Source organism: Mytilus californianus, unplaced genomic scaffold (assembly GCF_021869535.1).
Source record: "Mytilus californianus isolate M0D057914Y unplaced genomic scaffold, xbMytCali1.0.p SCAF_7, whole genome shotgun sequence".
Taxonomy (NCBI): domain Eukaryota; kingdom Metazoa; phylum Mollusca; class Bivalvia; order Mytilida; family Mytilidae; genus Mytilus; species Mytilus californianus.
Genome location: NW_026262723.1, coordinates 26,253,755 through 26,278,006, shown reverse-complemented (window position 1 = coordinate 26,278,006; position 24,252 = coordinate 26,253,755). Strand labels below are relative to the sequence as shown.

At 32.9% G+C, this 24,252-nt stretch overlaps 1 protein-coding gene across 1 annotated transcript in view; it reads left to right on the top strand.

Annotated features, from left to right (window-relative positions):
• Positions 1–3,135: 3,135 nt before the first annotated feature.
• LOC127708901 (multidrug resistance-associated protein 1-like) overlaps positions 3,136–24,252 on the top strand; it is a 47,530-nt gene continuing 26,413 nt past the window's right edge. The window contains exons 1-12 of the mRNA XM_052214057.1: positions 3,136–3,294; positions 4,601–4,720; positions 6,236–6,376; positions 9,458–9,580; positions 10,557–10,627; positions 11,139–11,270; positions 11,939–12,091; positions 13,462–13,642; positions 17,861–18,029; positions 19,121–19,206; positions 22,038–22,103; positions 22,961–23,098. Coding sequence (XP_052070017.1) covers positions 3,154–3,294; positions 4,601–4,720; positions 6,236–6,376; positions 9,458–9,580; positions 10,557–10,627; positions 11,139–11,270; positions 11,939–12,091; positions 13,462–13,642; positions 17,861–18,029; positions 19,121–19,206; positions 22,038–22,103; positions 22,961–23,098 — 1,521 coding nt within the window. The 5' untranslated portion in view covers positions 3,136–3,153. The remainder of the gene's footprint in view (positions 3,295–4,600; positions 4,721–6,235; positions 6,377–9,457; positions 9,581–10,556; positions 10,628–11,138; positions 11,271–11,938; positions 12,092–13,461; positions 13,643–17,860; positions 18,030–19,120; positions 19,207–22,037; positions 22,104–22,960; positions 23,099–24,252) is intronic.

Genomic DNA, 24,252 nt, shown 5'->3' with positions numbered 1-24,252 from the left:
CCCGGAGGCGGGCGTCAGCTGGCCCCTAAACAATAATGTATACTAGTTCAGCGAAAATGGACGTCACACTAAACTCCGAAACATATAAGTGAGCCAAAATTTAAAAAAAAAACATACAAGACTAACAAAGGCCAGAGGTTCCTGACTTGGTGACATTATTATAGAATTGTTAATCAACCTGTTTTTCTTTGTTATCAACACCAGTGATCCTAAAATGTTTCTGTCAGAAAAAAAAACCCGTAAAAATACACGTAATATTAAAAATATTGTTGATAAGGGAATTCCCATTATCATACCGATAGATCCATGCAGGAGATGTGAAAGGCTTTAATTAAAGGCTGAAGAAGTGCGATTTCGAAATTAAAGAATTCGTTTTTACTACAGTAAATATAAGGGTAATAACCATTCTTAACACTTTAACCTATTGTGGGTGTGTATTACATAATCCTTTAAATGGACATCAATGTGTATTAAATGGCATTGTATACTAGTATACTGAACATATGAAAAATGTCACTTTTTTTAGACAATGAAATAACACATATAATGTGTTAGATAAATATAGCGTGTACAATTTATTTAACTGTTTAATGTTTCGGAAGGGACATTTGTAACGAACATAGGACTTTGTTTAACGAAAACTTTACAAGAAAAACAAATCATTGTGCTTTATTGCAGTGTTCAAAACAGTAATTGTGGAAAGTAATAGTTAATATATTTGTTTATTCATAATACAAGAAAATTTCAACGAATCAGCAAATCAAAGATACAAAAGAAAATATAAAAGACACCTGATTTACATATTGTTGAAAACAAATTTTATCAAACAGAAAGTTGGTGTTGTGTTTTATTGGATTCTCAGTATATTTAAATCCACAAATAATCAATATTGTTCATGTCCTTAATTCTTGACCTGTTCCATGTACATTATAACATGAAAGTAAAAAATCAACATAACATTGCTATGGTCGTTTAAATTGGCGTTCTTTGTATATTTTGGAATTAAAATTTCGACTGTCAGCTAGTGTTCATGTTTGGTCGATCTATCTATATATATATATAGCTAGTAGCAGGTTATGGTAGATAGTTTTTAGTTCGTCTATCGGCCGTGTTGTCCATTTCTGTCTGTGGATTGTGAAAATGCAGGTATGATTTGTAAAATTTATAAATAGATAAGATTAATTGAATTACTTTACATTTTTGTTGAGCTAATAATATATGCCTTTGTTTAAAGAATTTCACGCTTCGTATTTTAAATACAACAGGTTGGGGATTATCTCCCGAATGGGTAATAATATTTCTTTTAGAATATACATGTATTACCCCAAATGGGATATGATTTTACTGAATTTTACTGTGCAAAAGTTTGCTCTATTCAAGGTCAAATAATGCAAAGTGCATATGATTACATAAAACTCATCAACTTTGGTTGTCAACTTTTCAGAGGGAGCAATCAATCGAGCATCTTTTTTAATTTTCTAGCTGGAACAGTCGCTGACCAAAAGTTGCTACTATTGACCTAAACAAATATACTCTTCAAAATGTTTGCTAATTTCTAAAATAAAGATATTTGCACTGAAAATTTATATTCCATTTTGGCTATTATAACTTAAAAGAGTTAATATGACTTATTTGGAAGATAATTTCCATGAAACATTACATATATATATATATATATATAGTTTGTCCGCAGTTTGGAGCGCTTTGACCAATTGAACCCTTCATGTCTATCTATACTTTTTTTCCGTCAACAGAAACAAAGAAAAAAAGGGGGAGGGGTTCGAATGACGTCTTTCCAAACGGCGAACAGAATACTATTATTTGTTACTGATTACTACATTTCTTATTACTAAGTACTAAACAACGATCACTGCCTATGGAATTATCTTATTTTCCACTTATAAAGTAGTGGATTCAAGAGTAGAGGGCGTAGAGGGCGTACGCCCCCTTTTGATTGAAAAATATATCATTGTCTAACATAGAAAGGTAAAAAAAAAATGTTGGCCTCGCTACTCTTAGCGATATGTCTTCATGCAGTTTTGTGGAATTACGTCCCCCCCCCCCCCCCCCCCACCCCTTCCTCGTCCGAAAATCCTGGATCCTCCCCTGTAATAACTACAAAAAACAGTTACTGTAAAATTTGCAACTTATTACTACAAATACTGCAGACAGAATGCTCATATTTGCAACTTATTACTAAAAAAAACTACGGTAAGGTAACTCCTATTCGCAATTAATTACTTAAAAAATTGCGGACATCATGATCTTATTTGTCATTTATCACTACAAAACAAATGCGGATATAATCGTTATACTCTCATTAGCCATTTATTAGCAAAAAAAAAACTGCAGACACAATACTTGAATTAGCCACCTATTACTACAAAAACTGATAAAGAAGACTATAAAGTATTTTTACAGAAAAACTGCATACAGAGTTCTCATATTTGCCACGTGTTACTATAACAACTACAGGCAGAATAATGCTCATAATTGCATTAAGTAAAAATAACAAAAATACCGAATTCCAAGGAAAATATAAAACGGAAAGTGCCCCATCAAACGGCAAAATCAAAAGCTCAAACACATCTAACGAATGGAAAACAACTGTCAATTTCCTAACTTGGTACAGGCATTTCCCTATGTAGAAAGTGGTGGATTAAACCTGGTTTTATAGCTAGCTAAACCTTTCATTTGTATGACAGTCGCATAAAAATTCCATTAATTTATATTGACAGCTATGTGTGAACAAAACAAACAGACATAATAGATAAAAATGCAAAAAAATAGGGGTACAACAGTCAACATTGTGTTATAATCTTATTCACTATAAAACAAACAAATATGTCAACAAAGAAAAACAAAATGATATACTTATTACTACAAAACGGCGGCAAGATAGCTCTTATTTACAACTAATTTCACAATATAACTACAAAAATAATACTCTTATTTGCCACTTATTACAATCTGCGGACACAGTCATACCCTTTTTAATATGCAAAAATCCATATATTGATGAGAACCATAGACAACTAGTAGCGTAACAAGACAATTTATAATTAGAAGTTTCGGCTTTTGGTGTGAGGGTTTCTAAATATACCAATATTTGCATTTTACAATTTATAGGATTTTTTCTCATCAGAGAATACGATGGATTCAGCATACCTGTCTCTTTTTGAGAAGTCTTTGCTTCAGTCTTCCCCATGTTTTCTCCTTTTACTTGGAGCACCACTACGAGTTTTTCATTTTGGTTGGAGAAATTCTCCAAAACGGATAAATACTCTCGGAACTGTAAGTATCATTATAATTACAAACATAATTAGTCATATAATGGGAACGAAATACAACGATAGAAGTAGTAAATCATAGCAAGACAGGCGTTTTAAATGTAATTGCATGATGCTTATGCTGTTGGTTTAGTATCTAACGTCCAGTGGCAAATAGTACATACATATCAGGACGAAAACATGTTATTGTGATATGAAAGAGAACCATGCTTTGCACAATATCGGCAAACTGGGCCGGATCTAAACGTGCCAGTTCACAATACACATTAGTCTGTCTAAGAGTCGACCTGTCCGCGTTCTTACTCCTAAATGCTTAGAAAAGTATGTATTATCTAAATGAATCTTTTGGCCATGCACATAATGAATTGACTCACAGTAAAACATTTATTATTTGTTCCTCTTACTGTTTCTTGAAATTAAATATTTAGAATTTCTTTTTTAATATTTTGATGGAGATTGTCCTAAATGCTAAATAAATGTTGCCGCAAAAAGACTGTCTTCAGACAAAAAGTCAAATGCAACTTATGTTTTAACTGTTATTAAAATGAGTGCTTGATTGAATGATTGGTGTTTAACGCCACTTTCAGCACTATTGTGCTATTTCGTGGTGGTCAGATGTTATTAGTGGAGGAACCGGAGTGCCCGAAGAGAGAAAGGAGAACTGACAACCCTTGTCAATTAAGATCGGAGTCGAGCGCTCCTGCCACGTGCGGGATTCGAACTCACAACCTTAGCGTCGACATGCTAGCTAAACAGCAGTAAGACTACAAAGACCACTCGACCAACAAGGCCGCCACAGAGACCCTTTGCTATTATAAAGATATATAAAATCTAAACGAACATGAGTTTATAACGATGTAGTAAAATTAAGTCAACACTTGCAGACAATACACCATGATACACAATGCATTTAATAAAGGAAATCATACATGATTTTAGTCTGTTGGTCAGAAATGAAATCCCTTCTCCGTGAAGATATTGGCAGGTATATATTTTTGATAACCATATGATATGAGAGGTGGACACGATTTGTTAGTTTGATTCTGTGATGTATTGTTTCGGAGGAGTTGTTTGTTGGTTTGGTCTATTGTTTTTTTTTTCTTTCTTTGGATTGGCAAAGCCGGGAATGTGTTGTATGCATACCAGCCACAGACAAATGTAAAAGAACAAGAGGCACAACAATCATAAAAAAATTTGATGAAAATAATGAACAGATGTACGTCATGCAGTGTAACAAAAATCACTCCGCTTAATATTTTATTCTATAAATAACATGAACCTTTTACAATTAATCGTATTTTTCATTGCAGATTTTGACAGTTTTAATTGCTGTTTTAACATTGGGTGTGTTAGCACTTAATATACATGGCTTTCTGGCGGGTGATCCATCACTGACGGAATTGTTTCCAGTGCTTGTCATTATAACAATGGTAATATTACATATATTCTTTAAAAATGCCTATTGCACATTTCAATATTATTCATACACTCAGGCCTTTGAAACTGTTTTACATTCAAGCATGATTTGAAATACACTTTGTTTTAATGTACCATTGAATAAAAGTTAATTATTCGGTGACAAATCCATGCGTATTGTACTTTATGCCACTGCTTAAATAGTAAGTCTTATGCATGTGTGATGTTGGTTGATGTATGACAGAAATCACACCAATTTCCCAGCTCATTTGTCCCGATATGACACCTTTATGCCAACCAGTTAAAAAAACGATGAACGTTGTTCAGTGTTTTTGTTAAATAATACAATCTAGCTATAAGTATCTGGCAATGCTATTGTTAAACGTGGTGTACTGAGAAAATGAAACAAAGTTCAATAAAATGTCGTTCCTAATTGACCGGATACCTGTGATATTTCCGTTTCTGTAGATATGATAGTAAGTATAAAAGCAAATGGTATCCGGATGTCTATAAATAGAAGACGATGTGAAGTTTATGTCATCGAGACAGCAACTCAACAAAAAAATTTCCAAAAGAAATGTAGAAGAAAACACACAGTCTTTAACAATAGACATGCGTCTATATATATACAATATACCACGCTATAAATATAAATTGTCCTGATTCTACGCAAATGGTGATTAAACTTAGCAGAAATAATCAAAGATGATTTGATTATATTATTAACACCAAATCCCCCTCCCCCAAAATAACATAAAAAAATGAATTTATACATCAGTTAGAAAAACTTTGGACGAAAGACACATGGCAATGTAGCGGGGTTACACTAGTTTAAAGAGATCTCAACCATTCTCCATTTTTTTAAATCTCAATCATTAGACTGTCCAACCGTACGTAAAAGATCACACAATAACATAGAGTACACGAAAAGCACTTAGCTATAATAGAAAAGTAAGATAACATAATCACAAAATAAATAAAAGAATACTCGCAGTTACTGAAAGATAGCTCAAAGTACTTAACCTGTCACCATACACAGGCACAGATCCAGCCATTTAAAAAAAAGGGGGGGGGATTGTTTCCATCCCCCAGAATACCATGATACTTTCACATAAAAAGGAAAAAAGGGGGGTTCCAATCCCTAGACCCCTCCTCCCCCGGATGCGCCATAATATATATAATTTACTTAATATTTATATTTTTTTACTTAAAGTAAGAAAATAATTTACTTGGGATGATTACAGATAATTATTACTTACTCTGAATGAATTGTTACATTTACTAAGTAATTGGAAGATTATACTTTTGTACTTAAAGTTACTTAACGTAGTCAACCTTTATATTAGAATATGAAATATCTTCTTTGCTTGTATAATCAGGATGAATTACTTAGTATTTCATATATGTTTTTATTTAGTAATTAGGTACTTTGATTATGGCATGCCTGATTTTGTTGAATAATTTAAGAAATATTAATTAATCATTTAAATCAAAGGAGTGGAATTCAAGTATTTTTCATTATTTTTCAGGCATTGGAAGCATATTTATCTCGAACAAAGAAGATATCACGGCCTCGTTCAAAACTTTCTTCACTGTTACTACTGATGCTGTTCTTGTCAGTTTTTCTGAGACTGTGTTTTAGCAGTTTACATGTAGGTGTAACTTTCCGTGTAAGTATATTTTGAAATTTTCAGTCAATCTAAAAAAAAATAATAAATCTTCATGCTTGTGTCCAGTATATATCTGTTTATTGTATGTATAATATTCGTACAGTGTAGGAAAATATTAAATTTATTTGACGAGCTTTAAAAATAGAGAAAAAAAGGCGAGGCTTGCTGAGCTTTTCTCCTGTTTCGTAGACAGTACAAGTACGATTTATTTTTTCAGACACTGTACAAATATTGGGTTTATACTGCAATTTAGCATTGAACTTAAACGTATAGTTTTTTTCTTCCGTCGATGGATTTTTCTAATGAAATCGACATGACTTAAACGCGGACTTCCATGATGACCCAAATTGAACTCTGGTGTAAAACAAACAGAAATTATTGAAAAAAAAACATAACCGTTCGCTCGCAACAGAAGCAGGATAACAGGAGACTATATAGTATACTTTTATCGCTTCGTGTTATCTGTACACCTGTATTTGTATACTAGTACATTGTAGTAGAAAGGACGATTGAAGAATAAATTTTAATCAACCGAGGCGAGGCGGTATCGTTGTAGCGTATTCGGATCGAACGCTGACGCAAGATTGAATATTCAATAACCAGCAACAACAAAATTTTTTTTTCCTCATTGCACAAAGGTGTAGACCATGTGCAATATATTATATATTAGCGAAACGTCCAATAACTGATGTATGCAATTACACTTCGACCGTGCGACCTTCATGGGTAGTCAAGGTAAGCCATTAGTGCAACTACAATAACATATAACATAAATAAAATAAGTAGTTTATTATGCGAAAATAGACACATTCAACAAATATTAATTAGAATTTAGGGAGCAACCATTTAACTTCAAAAGGGGGGGATGGGGGTTCTGGTTTTTTGTCTGAGTCAGACATTTTGGATCAGAATATTTTTTTGGAAAAAACCATAACCCCACTTCTTGAAGTTAAATGGTCGTTCCCTTAGTTCTTAGTTAATTAATAATACCCGATCGGGTCAAAACTAAGACCTTCAAATTGGTACCGTGGTAGCTGCTTTTCCGTTTAGTTGGCGGCAATTTGTAGTAAGAGTAGTGTAAAGTACATTTTGAAGTAGCATGTAGGTCAAGTTCAATCAAGTACAAATAAGGAGATCTGGCATGATTGCCAATGAGACAAATATCTACCAAAGTTCAAATGAAGTGGATGTAAGCAATAATGAGCAATCGTACCGCCTTCAACAATGAGAGAAACCCATACCGTATAGTTGACTATAAAAAGCCCCGACATGAAAAACATGAAACAATTCAATGGAAAAAACTAACGGCCTAATTATAACAATAGTATACGAAAAACAAATGTTACAGAGATGACCAAAGACAACCAATGAATTACAGGCTACTGACTTGGGACAGGCACATACAGAATGTGACGGGACTAAACATGTTTGAGAGCGCTCAACCTTCGTATTGAATAAAAGTTTTATTGTTCTAAATATGCATGAAAAAATTTCTAGTGGACGATAAATAGCCATCCATCATAATCATTATAGTACGTAACCCACTTTGGCTGGCAGTTTTCGTTTTTAAAATTTAATTTTTAGATGCCCGTGGTTCAATTTTGATCGGGTCAACTACTTGGGATTTTGATTTTGAATGAGAACAACTCTTTGCACATTTTGGTGCTTTTGTACAGCTTTCCTGGGTTAACTTCTTCAGGAATGATCAAAACCAACAATTTGAAAGTAGGGGATATTACATGTTGGAGGATCTGTATGGCAAAATATATCTAACAAATCTAGTAAGAAAAATATCGAAATCTAAGGTACATTTAAAAAGTGGAAGTCCATAAAAACCAAACGCTAAACTATATCAACCGACAGAACGATTGGAAACAACTGTCATAATCCTGACTTGGTGCAAAAAGAATGACAGTTTGAATTACTGAGTTATCGTGTTTAATAGATAGCTTTTTGTTTTTATGATTTTGCAAGCTTCGTATCCTACATTTTATTATGGTTGCGGTCTGTCATCTATTTCCCGCATGATCAGATTCTTTTAGTATCACACCGAATAGAGTGCGATATAAAAAAGTGATATGAAAAACACGTTATTTTGATTGGCTCATACTGCAATGTGGTACGAAATTGGGAACGTTCTATTGGCTATTCGTTAGGTCAGTGTTGACTTGTAAAGATTAGTATCATCCTGACAAAAGAGATTTTTTATTTCAAATTGTGGCATACAAGCAGTCACATTTGTCACCCAGAAATATTCTATTTGTAGAAATTATTTCCATTCTATAGCATAACAAAAGTTCTTAGCATGTTAGCGGATTTATATTTAAAGCAATGCTTGTGAAGTAGAATTTGAGGACAAACATAATGTTTACATTGAGAGAAAGATGTTTAGTCACTAGCTATGTAGTGTGAATTCATTGGCGGATCCAAGGGGTTGTTCCGGGGTTTGGAAGCCCCTTTATTTCGATTTTTAAAAAAATATTTATTATTTTTATCTTTTTAAAATTATTTGAGGGTTTCATGGTGTTACCCCCTCATTTTTAAAATGGCTTGATCCGCGCATGGAATTAGATATCGGTTGATATTATCTATCGTTATGTCATTTCATTAATAATGATAAAATTGTCAATAACTCGAGTTGATAATTTTATTTTACCTCAGAAAACTATATGCTATTTAGTAAATACTATACTCTACTTTTGTTTCAATGTTTATATGATCAAGATGGGGCCTCGGTGGCCGAGTGGTCTTAGAATTCGAACTACTGTATCGCTAACTTGTGAAAACTGCGGTTGTGAGTTCGAATCCTGGTGAGCACGTGGCTAGTCCACTCGACTCCAATCTTATGATTGTAAGTTTTCCTACTGTAGTTCGGTGGTTCTCTCCGAGTACTCCGGCTTCCACCACAAATAAGAACTGACATCCACGAAATATCAAAATAGTGTTGAAAGTGGCGTTAAACTCCATCAATGACACAATCAATATACGATCTAGAGAAGAACTGGTACTACAAAACAATAAAAAAAAATATTTAAAAATGTTCAGTTCAATTTGAATAAAGAACATTTTCTATTTTTTCAGAATGGAACCTATGATTTTTTACAAAGCAGTATCCTTTTGTTATATTGTGTACTTGTATTGATTCGCCTGGTTGAGTCATTGTTTTACAACAGTAATATTGTGGATTCTTCTTCAGGAAACCAGGTGACAATTACATCAGTAATATATAATTTGTAATACTTTTTTGGCAGTAGAATACTACGCCACAACTGCGAATTAACCCCGCCTTATAATGATTAACGTATCAAAAATCGACGCTGTAACATCCTACAGCAAGTTGTAAATCAATGCTGAGGTGCATGACAGCCAGTTGTAAATTCATGCTGAGGCGCATATAATTCGCAGTTTCGGAATTAAAAAGACAACGGGTAACTCCATTATAAGGGTCCCGTCCGATATTAGTATATCTCAAAGGCAAACTTAATACTTACGGGGGGAACCAACCGAATTAGATATTCGTACCTATAAATATAAAAATTCAGGCACGCCATTGTTTGACTTTTCATTTTAAAGGACGTAGTTATTCAATCAAAACTTATTCGGTACGCTTTTGAATATCACCCAGGGTATGAAATAGATGTAATCTCACAGAATTTCGGATGCTATTAGATTATTTTGATTATTTGTAGGATAGTAGGTTCATCCTATTAAAAAAGTGTTGAAGAAGAAATAAGAGTGTATGGTGTTGTTAGAAATTAAGCATTTTACCCAAAAGACGCTATATATGTGATTCTTTACATTTGTTCTGAATCACAAAACTTTGCCACAGTCAAATACACCTCGTGGTTCAGTTTAAATAGTTACCTACATGAATGCATGTCCTATACAAAGATCAGCGTATGCTATTTTGGAAATAACTGTTAGTCCTAATGTTTGACATATGGGGTTGTGAACGCTGATAATGTATGTGGTGACTGATAGGGAAAAAAGAGATAACCGATCGCAAGGAAAATACTACACAATACAACAAATTACATTAAAAAACAACTCCCGACTCCTCTGAAAAGCAGACAAACAGACATAAAAACATATAAAAAAACAACACTATGTACTGTTACAATAAACTCATCATCATAGATACCTGGCTATAGATTCACAGATATTGTGGTGTTTATTTTAGGTTCCTGAAGATGATTTTAGCAAAACCGATATATCTGTTTTATCGTCACTTACGTTTAGCTGGGTAGAGCCGTAAGTTGAAAATATCTTTATAGTGCTGCATTACCATTATTTTTCATGTATTTTTGCTGTAAAATAATTGTTTTCAAAATCATCTTACTAGTTGTATGCTTAAAATGTTTGCATGGTTTTAACTCAATCTATGAGCAATTCTTAGCGAATCCAGAAGTCCAGAACTGGGGATATTATACAGCTAAACAATTATGATCTGTCTCCAATTTAAATATAGGGATACATTTCTAAAACAGCATTGTTTGTAGTGAAGTGTTATATCTCCAGAAAAGGGGATGTTTATTTATCTTAAAATCTTGTCAATTAAATAAACAATCGAACATAGAGTTTCTCTTCATGTACGTGAATTCGATTCCTATATATAAGTTTTAATGACTCAGTCAAATTTTAATGACATTGTGCTTTTAACCGTTAAGTTAGATTTTAACCACAATATTGCCAAATGTGAAATACTCCATTATAAGATTTACACGACGACATGTTACTTTCAAGTTGAACATTGTACATTCAGACTGTTTAGAAAAGGACGTGATAACAGCTTAAAACTAACTGATTTGCCACCATTTGCACCATCCAGTACAACAAAAACATGCATGGCAAACTTCGAAAAATATTGGACAAAAGAAGTAACCCGAGCTCACAGGTATATATATGTAGCACATGGTTATCTCTCTTATACAATAATATTTATCATTTTAACGGCACCAATTTACTGCGTTCGATGCGCATTTCGACTGCTAATATCTCTTCAGTGATGCACTTATCCAAAATATTTGGAAATATAAAACCCACTACATATACTGAAGGGTTGATCAAACAAAAAGGGACCATTAACATAATACTCTAGACAAGGAATCAGAGTCACATGCAAGCACGCGGGAGATAATTCCTGACATCAGAAATATTATAATTTAAAAAAGAATTTTGTCTTTCCTTTCTATTTCCATTATACATCATAAAGGAACATAAGATTTCCAGCGATATTTTGTCTGAACAGCTAGCATACGGTTTCCCTCTTTGTATATACTATCTTATACCAAAACACAGTCTGATGATAAGTAAAAACATAAAAATAAGTTTAAACCTACGTTATTGTTCAAAATCAATGACAAAAATATCAGATAAAAGTTTTTCAACATAGATAGTCTTTTCCATTTTGCACCAATATGCATCGGCAGCTCACCAGGTATCACATGTCTCATTTCAAATATGGCAAGCCGCAAATGACGTCATTCATAGGTTCATATAACATTTAACTGTCAATCAACAGGAAAACATTAAAACAATATAATATTTTTATATTTGTGATAGTGAGAAAAAGGACAAGCACTTGGACAAGACGAAAATTCCAAAAGCCAGGTTACTGACTTGTATTTGTAAGGCATCAGGACCACAATTACTACTGTCTGCATTGAACAAATTAATTACACATGGAACAGATATCGCACATCCATTCACCTTGACGTAAGTTTCGAATATAATCATGTATCAACACACTTTTTACACGAATTTAATCAAAACTTGGTCAATCATTTTCAGTCAAAGATTGGCATATATGGAAAATACTACTTGTATAACGATTAACTATTCATTGAAGTAGATAAAAGTTATCATTTGAAAAAAGGGCCAAAGTGTATTAAACGTGTGCATTAATTCAATTAGAAACACCATCTATAACGGAAAACAAAGAACATTTTTAGCTTCTTATTATTTTTCACTAGAAGCTTCTGTGTAAACATGACGAATCTGATGAAGATTGCTCCTCCAAAAGATAGACATATACTTGGTTTCTATATATATATATCATACTAATTATTTAATATTCGATTCAATGTTTCCGGCGTACTGGGTACCGTTTTCTTTTCAAAAACATTTAATTATATAATTCATTATTATACACTACCTACATTTTAATAAATATAATTTTTGTGTGATGCATTTAAACTCTCTCTCCGAAGAAGAGCATACTAGGCAACCTCTTGTCAACCTATGATATACTTGTCGCATTTTAAACTGTGAATCAGAGGAGTTTCCCAAAATTTGGTATCAAGTCTCAAGTGAGAATGCTTTGTGATGCTATAGCTCATAATTCATCTTGTTGTTTTTAGTCATCTACCGACGAAGTCGAAGAGGACTTTAGGTTTGCACTCCGTCCGTCTGTCTGTCTGCCCGTGTGTCTGTCTGTCTGTCTGTCCGTCTGCCTGTCTGTCCATCTGTCAGTCCGGCAAATCAGTTTTCCAGACTTTTTTACTCCGTGCTTGAAGATATTGATTTGATATTTGGTTTATTGATTTATCATGACAAGTTACAGGTCAAGTTCAATTTTTCACGATTTTGTTCAGTTAAAGCCCTTTCCCTAGAATTAAATTTTTGATGAAATACTTATTAATAAGTAGATTTCTGTTCAAAGGGAAATAACTCATTTTTTAAAAGACTTTGAATAGACAAAATGACATTTTGGATTTTTTTCCTTTTCTTTTGTAAATTGTTTGAAGAATTTAGTGGTAGGTTTGTTTGTCATTCTTGAAGATATTGATTTGATAATTAGTATATAGTTTTTTCATGACAAGTTACAGATCAAGTTGGAATATTGTTCCAGTCTGATAAAAATTTTTGCAGAGTTATGGTCTTTGGACATAGAAAATTCACTTAAATAATCAGTTTTTAACAGTTTTTTTCGTCAAGCTTGAAGATTTTGACTTGATATTTTTATGTAGTTTACACCATGACAAGTTATAGATCAAGTTAGAATTTCGTTCCATTACAATGAATTTGTAACCGGTAGGGGACTATGTATTGCCATGCAATACTCACATAATGCTTGTTATTCATAGATTGTTGTTAGCTTGTATATCGTCAGAGTCACCCGAAGAGACACAGAAAGGCTACATGTATGCCTTTTGTATCTTTGGAATCGAACTGATTAGAATCTTTGCTGTGATGCATCATATACACATGACTCAGGAAGCAGGGAGAAAGAATGAACTGGCACTTACAGTAGCAATTTACAAGAAGGTACAAATACATGTATATATTAAGCTCTTTGTGATTTGATGAACAGTTTTGACATGAGACTAATTAAAGATTAATTGAAAGGGAAAATTTGTTTAAATTGTTAAAACAAGTCTCTTCAAAATTGTCCGTTTTTAAATTTTGAAATTGTGAAGAAACTTACATTTGTAAGGTTTCAACTTCCTTAGGCAAAATAGGCCTTAACTGGATTTTGGCTATTTTTAAAGGTCCTTTTTGGTTATACAGCTCTTCAACAGTTTCGGTTCATAAACATTCTTGGCTTTCAAATATTCGGCTTTGAGTTTTCCTGACAATGGTAAATCCAGAAAAGCTCTTCGGTCGCCTTACACGTATAGCGTGTCTTTAAATCTACGTATTTTTCTTTTCATTTACCTCGATTTCCTCGCTTAATTTTACATTTAAGTTTTTTTCTGTCTATGAAGAAATATCATAAAAAATGTGGTGCACAAATAACCCGCGTAGCAGGTTATTTTAAAGTGTGAACCACATTTTTTATGTTATTTCGAATAGACAGAAAAAATATTACAGTCATTCCTTATAATTTATTACTTAATTCAATTTTAAGCCGGAGTAAATCACGAAAAAACGTAGATGACGTCACGGTCACATGACAAAATTATGTATATGAGCTGATAGACAAAACACTGTCAGCCAATCAGAAGACGCGTTACATCCAAAATTAGATTATTTGCCTGTACAGTAATGTTATTTTAGCTTTCTGTTTTATTGATCACGAAAACAAATTGCTTTTCTTAATAAAGAGAAAACCAAAACGTGCAACCTACAACACTTTGTGCGGGAATTTCAAAGTGCTGTACACGTCTTATAATAATACAATTTAATTATATAATTTATTTAACTCAGACATATTTGCTTAAATTATATTTATGTAATATGCAAAAGAACAAGGTGAATTAACATACACAAAGCAGTTGAAAATATATGATTGTAAAAACATTTAGTCGGACACGCAGTTATCATGGTTATAATTTAAAAATATTAAAAAAATAATATAGTTATATTGTTATTTTTTAAAATTTTTATTGTTACTTTGATAAATTATTCACTTACGTTACTTAAGTACACAACTTTTAGTAATTGCTTCCATCTTATATAGCCCAGTGAACTTTTTTTTTTTTTATATTGACTCAGGTGGACAACTGCCAGGCGCGTATCTACGTTTACGTCAAAACGCCCGGGCGTACACATGAATTTAGAAGATAAAAATAATTTAATCTAAATAAATTTAAAGAACTGGTGAAAAGCACGTGCATCTTGTACTTCTTTCTTTAATGGCTTGTAATTGGAGATAAAAGTGACAAAATTTACTTTTAATCAAATGGTATGTTATGTATTTGTTTATTGTCAGTTATAGTCTAAATCTACTGTGAATTCTACTTCGTATCCTATTGTAAAAAGCAATTTATTATATGTTGAGGTACAATATGCGGTTTCCATTTTTGTCGAGCATGCGTCATTCATGTTGCGAAACGAGTCTGAGCGATTCTAGATTCCGTCCGCATTATCAACATTTAGGTTCAGTCTGTGGTTAAAGTTTGTTTTAAAACATTAAAAACATTGTCAAAACTTCCGGGAATTTTACGAAATTTGGACAGTAGCTTTTTATGATCAATTTAAAGACAGTAGCTAAATTTTTAAAATATATATATTTTTATTTAACTGATAAATGAACGGATTTTTTTACAGTTGATATTTGGACACAGTCTTAAAGTAGGTTAATGTTTAATTTTTCAGACATCAATAACTTTTCAAACCTTCATGGAATTTTACGGAAATAGGACACAAGCTTTTTTATACTCAATAACTAAAAGTCAGTATCCAGAGCATAATGGAAATATATTTCTACTTTTTTCCGTATTTTGTTGCTTTATAGTTAAAAAGTATAGTAACAGTCTAATGTTAAAGATTGTTACCCATCAACTACTTTGTCAAAACCTTCATCGAATTGAATGAAACTTTTTCAGAAGCATTTTTATGATAAGGAGATAATGTCAGAAGCAAAATTTGGAAAGAACATGTATTTGTTTTTTTTGTTTTGTTTTTTTTATTTTGAAAGTATTTTATTGACTTTTTGTCGAGCCTTCGACTTTTGTCGAAAAAGCGACACATAGCGATCCTTAACATTCCGTCGGCGTCGTCGTCGTCGTCGTCGTCGGCGGCGTCCACAAATATTCACTCTGTGGTTAAAGTTTTTGAAATTTTAATAACTTTCTTAAACTATCCTGGATTTCTACCAAACTTGGACAGAAGCTTGTTTATGATCATAAGATAGTATCCAGAAGTAAATTTTGTAAAAAAAAAAATCCATTTTTTCCGTATTTTACTTATAAATGGACTTAGTTTTTCTGCCAGTTAACATTACATTCACTCTGTGGTTAAAGTTTTTAAAATTTTAACAACTTTCTTAAACTATCCTGGATTTGTACCAAACTTGGACAGAAGCTTGTTTATGATTAAAAGCTAGTATCTAGAAGGAAATTTTGTTAAAATTTTGTTCCATTTTTTTCCGTGTTTTACTTATAAATGGACTTAGTTTTTTTTCCAGTTAACATTACATACAGTCTGCAGTTTAAGTTTTTAAAACATTTATTAGATTCATAAACTATCCTGGATTTTTACCAAACTTGGACAGAAGCTACTTACAATCAAAAGATATTATAGAGAGGAATATTTTTATTAATTTTTTTCCTCATTTTTGTTGAGCCTGTGATTAACAGCAAAAGTAGGCGAGACACTGGGTTCCGCGGAACCCTTACGAATTTTTGCAATTAACAAACGGTCTGGGATTATTTTTTTTTTACATAATAAAATGTGTAAACCTTCATAGATTGTTAGTATGAAACTTGTAAATAATCTAATTGGCATGATCAAGAACAAGAAAAAGCATCTAAATAAATTTTTTTTCTAAAATCCTGTATTTGACTGCAGTATTCTTTTTACAGTCAACATTACACTTTAAAACGGACAGCAGCAGTCCCAAGCCAGATACAGGGTTCCACGAATCCCTTTTGAATTTTCATATTATACCTGACAATCTATGATAATTAACTATTTCTCATGTATTCATTAACGGAATTTGCGCATACAAATAGGAAAAAAATAGATGAAGTCAAAATAATTAATTTAACGACAACATTGATATATTTTACAGTAACTGGTTTTTGGACATTTTCCCGAAGATCAATGATCATTATATTCCACATAAACACAATAAATGAATTGAACATAAAACTAAAATGTAGACTCTAAAGCATGATTGTATCTTTTTCTCGATAACGTCCCTCGAACCCACTACCAAGAGGTCCTCTGCCCTCGAACCGTTGGTTCGCGGAGGTTCGGGCGTACACGTAACAGTGGTCAAGCTACGCCACTGACTGCAATATAGAATCCAACACAAAGCTAATGTTATGATCTCTACTTTTCAATTATCAACTTCCCATTGCTCAGCAGTAACATACAATCTGCTCTATCGTATTTGCGTTTACATATCTTAATTCAGGGGCGGATCCAGCCATTTTTAAAAGGGAGGGGTCCAAACCCAGGATAAAAAGGGGGGGGGGGGTTCCAACTATATGACCCAATTCACCATTCAAATGCATTGATCTTCAAGAAAAAAAGGGGGGTTCCAACCCCCTGCCCCCCCTGCCCCCCTCATCCCCCCCGCCCCTTCTGGATCCGCCACTGTTGATTGATACGTTACTCTCGTGCATATTCACACTATTCCGACTTTATCAACAGAGGTGTGCTCCTTAAAAAAACCTCTAACAGAGTTATGAGAAAGGACTACTGAAATTGACACTACGCACGATTTACGGTCACCATCACGAACACGTGATCACGAATTGGTTGACTGTTACGATATGTCTGTGTTTCAGCTTATAGAGACATGTTTTTACGGTCATATATCTTTAATAGTCGTTTGAGCTGTCAATTTGATGAGTTGTCCCATTTCTAATGCCTGATTTGTATTGCGGGTGATACATGCATAATAGGAGACGCATACCCTATCGTCATGTCAACGCATCCAGTCTCGCTGCTTTTGGAGTTCCTGCGATTCCATCAGTTGTGTGTATTACCTTAAGTTGTATGCTCGTATGGATTTATGAGATTTGAACAGCGGTACACTTATATTATTGTCTCTTCCACAGAGTGTATTTATATACTTATGTATTTTTGCAGATACTAAGACTATCAAATACATCAAGAAAATCTTCTACAGTAGGAGAGATAATAAATCTATTGTCGGTTGATGCCGGGAAAATAGGAGCATGTATGTGGAGTATAAATGATGTATGGGCAGTTCCATTGGTTTTCTGTACCTGCTTTTATATCACATGGAGAACGCTAGGTATATATAGCTATATATTTGCAAAATTTTGTAAAGCTCTATACGATGCATGAAGGGATTTGACAACGGGGAAATAAATCATTATCCATACTTTTGAATTATATTAAGTTTAGTGCTTTAAACTTCTGTATTGTATGTACATGTAGAAAAAAATCAAAGACCAAAAACATAACAACTTAAATGCAAGCGTCATCATTTATCTGTAAGAAGCTAAGATTTTGCAATTAAACCAGGAAAATACAAGATAGTACAGCGATTTATATTTCCATACAAAAGCAGTGGTAAGGTATCGGATCAATATGATGACTGACGTAATTAAAATTCCATTCCTAATCAATAACTACAAAAACATTATCTGAAAGTGTTACTGCTTTTGGAAAATTTTACATAATGACACTTTTTCTATTATATCAGAACAACTTGCACTTTTTAGCTCAAAAGAAAAAATCAAATATTTATTTCAGAACTCTAATGAGGGACTGACTCCCCTTAGATATGAGAGTCTTACATCTAATACAAATTATCAGTTAAAAAACCTGCGATTGTCATAAATAATAATGATTGAGTTGAGTGAGGTCTACCAAAACATATTTTGCTACAAGACAACATTCATCAATATGTGGATATTGGTCAACATTCTATTTATTAAAAAATCAATAGTATTACACAATTTCAAATCCTTTGACAATTGTTATACTTTTGTAATTTTAGTGGAAAAAAATATTGGTTCATATCATACTCCGTTCTTTCCGATCCTTTGAAGAACCCACAAAAAATAGTCAGAAAGACAATGCACAGCTTTACCTCTTTATGTTCCCGCAGCAGGTTTGCTTTGCTTAAATATACAGCACCTTGAACATCGTCAACACATTCTTCAATTCACGTACCGTTAGTGAAATTTTAACGGATGTATTTTAATCGTTTGCACCGTTGTAAAGATTACAATGTGAATTGTAAGGAAGTATTATCTTCCTCTATAATTGTATAGTGCATGATAGATGAAGTTCAAATAAGTTTGTTTGTTAAATATTTAGATTATTATTTATAACACTTTGCATCATTAACATTATAGAATACATTTCTTTCAACAGGAAATGCAGTAGTGATAGGTGTTGGTGCCTTGGTGGTTCTTATGCCTATATTTTCAATATTCATAAAGAAATCACATGCTTTTCACGTAAGTATAAATGATAATTATTGTTCACACTTAAGTAAACAAAGCCGCAACTAAAGACTAATGATATGTAAAAATGTACCGACGGACACGAACTTCAAGAGAATTTCCCAGACAGCGAGGGACCAGGATCAAAATAAGTTTTATTTGCATTTAAATGAAGTATACATAGATTAGAAATACCCTGACAAGTTATTTTGCTAGATTCTTCAAAATAACAGAATTATGGTCATTTTTGTTAGTTTCGATTTTATCAAAAATTTTCATTCTTTTTTTTTATATTTGTTTTCACATGTATACTTATCTATTATAGTTTGTTTTGGGTGTGTGTGTGTGGGGTTCAAGACTTTCTCAATTAATTAAAATGCAATGGTAGCTTTACCAACCAGGGGCGTAGCTACCTTCTTAATGAAGTGGAATCACAAACTAAAGGGCGAGGGGTCTGGGGGCTGCCTAAGGCCCCCAGTAGGTCCAGGGCAAAGCTCCGCATATATAGCGTTTCAAAACAATCACAACCGAAATTAAACTTGGACATTTTTGTTGTGGTTTTTTAATCAACTATTTGTTTAACTTCGAGTCGAATGAAGACTCAATACTGTCGTTTGCGTTTTTTTACTGAAAGCTTTTAAAATCACGGAGATTTGTTCCATATGCTAGTATTTGTATTGAGCAAAGTAGATTTTAAAAAACAAACAATAAACATAAACACAATACTATATGTGGAGTTTCTGTAGTCCAAATAATTATGACGTCTTGGAAGGCTATTTAAAAGTTTTGCCTTGACGCCTTAGGCTTTGACGCCTTTCTAAGGCGTCAAAGAAAAAAAATATAATAGCATTTCAAGACGTCATAACTATTTGGACTAGAGGTTCTGTAACATAAACATCATTGGATACCAAATACTTGGTGGACACATTCTCCAATATTTTGCTTAACATATGTATTTAGATGTTTAAAAATTTTGTGGGTAAACTCTACAAGAGAGAGATGGAAATTTCTAATTTTACGCAGTTAGGAATTTTCGAAGTTGAAATTAATGAACTTTTCAGAGGGAATGGTACTCTTTTTCATGATCTGCGTTTGTTAATTAGCCAGCTAATTAACAAATACATATGCGTTCGACCAATTTTGTGGTAATATCTAGATGATAACAGTGAAGATACGTGTATTAAAAGTTTGGTGTATCTTTCGAATAAGAATCAGCAGTTTAGTGTCCGACTCGGACAGAAAATTCTTTTTAAAATTGAATGACCTAATAGTCCAGTAAAACGAGTTAGAATTAACAATTTATTTAAATGCTTTTACAATCAACCATTCGTATAGCCGGCCCATATAGAAATGACTTCGAATTATCGAATCTATATACAAGATGTGTTTTTTTTTAGTAAAATAAATAAAAACGTAAAACATGTACTGGAAAATGTGTACTTTTTTTATAATAACAGCAGTTCCAACTTCTCATCTACTAGTATACAGAAACTATTGATTGATTGAATGGTTATTAATGTCCGGTAGCAAATATTACATGCACACAGGACGAGAATACGTTGACGTGATGTGAAAATGAAACTATTCGTGTTGTCAAGACCTACATACTTAGTCCATTTTGAACTAGTTCACAGGGTAACAGTCATTATTCCCGAATCGATACGAGTTGAATAGTCTTCGTTCTAGTAAGATGTGTGCTTTTGGCAAAGCGGAAAATAATTATTTTCAAGTTTTTTGTTTAACCCTAAAGGGATTATGTTTTTTTTGCACTCAAAGCGAGTATACGGTATGGTTGTGGTACCGACAACTATGTGGCTGGTATTTTCTAAACAATGCCTGTAATATAAAAAGTTCCACTACGTTTACCCCAGTTGTATGTATTTATCGTACACATACATGTCTTACAGGATTAAAAATTCCGCTGCATGTGTATTCTTCTTACTTTTATTCTTTATGTAGTTTTTAAAATGCATACATAGAAAGACCAATTCCTATATGTTAACTTTGTCCCTAAATCTCTCTGTTTTTTTTGTTTTTGTTTTTTGTTTTTTTTTGTGTGAAAACGACGTGGATGCACGTGCTGCCGTGCCTCCGGGTAGCTACGCCCCTGCCAACGAAATAACTGAAGAATTTTAATTTGGTTGCCATAGCAACAATGTATTCGAATCTGCAAATAATACAATCATGTTATGATGAATTAAACTTTTTCTTTTCTACATCAATTCTAAGAGAGTGAATAACAAGATATATATATATATATATTAAATATGTAATAAACCACCAAAGACCTGTGTATTTTTTAATATGGTCTCTTATGTTCATTTATTATCTTATTGGTGAATACATGTATCCTGACAAAGTGATTATATCAAAGATCTGTCAATGCAGAGTAAGATGAAAAATCAAACAGCATGATCAATAAAAAAGGGCATGTATGTAAAAGGGATATTAAAAAACTTTCAACAACATATACATTTTATTTATGTTATTCTAAGACAGTCACAGATAACAAAACTAGAGACTACTATTGGGGTCCTAATGGGCAGGTATACCTTGCTTGATTAACATGTAACGGTATATAACGGAAATGCAGCAAACTGAATACGATTACTAATTTATTTAGATTTCATACTCTTTTCAACCCCAGCAGAAGCAATAATTGTAATGCGCTGCGTCACCAGTTACACTGTCTTCTGCAATTGCGACCACCAATTCCCAAAATACGGTTAAAATCATTCAATACCTGTTGATACAGTAAATTGATTAACTTACAATCGGTATCAACAAATGTTCAAATAACTGATATGAATGTTTGACAACTTCATGTTAATAATACTTTTTAACAGGTTTTAAAGAAGAGTTTCACTGATGCAAGAATCAAAATGATGAATGAGATTTTAAATGGGATACGCGTAAGTAGCTTTGTGATCAATTTGGTAAACTTGAGTGATTTTTCCACCTTTATAGAATTAGAGCCGGTTTTGGCTTAGCTTTAGGTTCCTTAAGGTAATCAGCTCTTCAACGTTTGTATTAGGTTTAAGACTTTCAAGTATTTTGACCAAGAGCATCACCGAAGAGACATTACTTGTCGAAATGCGCTTCTGGTGCAGTAAAATTTATATCGTTTATATTATTATAGATCCTGTCCATTGTTGGCAGCCTATTTTTAATTTTGATTTTTAAGTTGTTATTGAATTGTATTTTACAAACTATTTGAATGAGGAACTAGCCTCCTTGAAACTTAGATTCATCTAGTTTTTTTTATAACAAGACATTTCAATGTTAACAGCTGACTGGAATTTAAAACAACTTTCCTGACAATGAAACACTGTGTGGCCCTTTACTGAAATTAAATTGTAATACTTAATAACAAATTCATTTCATTTTAGTAATATTAAAACAAGAAGATGTGGTATGATTGCCAATGAGACAACTATCCATCAGATACCAAATGACATAGACGTTAACATTTATAGTAACCGTACGGCCTTCAACAATTGCAAAACCCATACCGCATAGTAAGCTATAAAAGGTTCCGAAATAACAAATGCAAAACAATTCAAACGAAAAAACTAACTGCCTAATTTATGTACAAACAATGAACGAAAAACAAATATGATATACCGCAACTAAGTCAGGCGCCTGTAATTCACTGGTTGTCGTTGGGACATACACATATAGAACGTGGAAAGTTTGGGTACAAGGTACATGTGTCTTCTGTTTCTTTTAAAAATATGATAACGCCATGTTTATTTTGAATTTGTTGAAGGTTATGAAGATGTATGCATGGGAAGAGTCTTTTATGCAACGTATTACAGAAATACGCGATAAAGAATTAAATATGAGACAAAAAACTAAAAGAATGGAAACATTCCAGCACGCATTGTCATCATCAACGCCTTTTATGGTAAATATTTTAGCAGCCAATCAATCTTTATGAAACTTCAATCACCTCTACGTCTTTTATGGCGTTTTTTCACGTCGGTTGTAGTGAAAAAAAAAAGTTGTTTCTACCATAGCTCGTCCAAGTTTCAAACGGATATTTTGTTGCGTTGATATATGTATCTGGAAAATACAGGTTTTTATATATCTTATGGTTGACGTTTGAGACGTAGGAACAACTCTTCAAAAGGAGAGGTTTTTGCGTACGTTCAACTGGTTAAACAACTCCATTCCCTATGCCTGTATAAAGACAATTAGGGGTACTATGGGGCAATTTAAAAATTAAGAAAAGTGTCGAAACAAACAGAACCATAAATAAAAAGAAAATCCACCAAAACATAAACAACAGCAAACAACACAATAAACAATAAAAACCCCAAAACTATTCAACAACGTAAGCACTGTTATAACCGGAATTAACTCATGCACATCTGTTTTGGATATAAACATCAAAACATAAATAACAACTGAAATGTAGGAATCGTTTGACACACTGTTGTAAGGTACGTTTCTACTATGCATGCATCAACAGACATACAAATCCTCAATACAATTAAAATGTCACAATAAGCGATCGGTTAATTAAGAGATCATACGACACTTATGGTAATTAGAGGTTTAAATTCGAGATGACATATATTATTTATGATAAATAAAAATAAAGATATGTGAAATGATTGCTTATACGTCAACAGACAATCTACAAGAGACCAACTAACAAACCAAAACCAACGACCCCATAGACCTGATATAAGTAAAATAAACAAGGAAAAAAAAACCAAATATGAAAGACAATAAACAACGACAACCACTGAATTATTTGTTCCTGACTTGGGACAGGCACACACAAAAAGGTAGCGTTGTTTAATAAGCGACCCAACCTCTCATATCATTTGACACTGGTTTAACAACACACATTAAGAACAAACTGTAAACATTTATTGAACAGGGATTAATATTTCAGATTGGCGCAAAGCACAGAAACAAATAACAAAAAAATACATTAAGCGAAGATCAGAGTACTCGAAGTTACTGAGCGCTAGTCGAAGGCAATAACAACTGATATATAAATCATGGTTCCCAGACATAAATATCAATCAGTACACATCCAAAATTTAG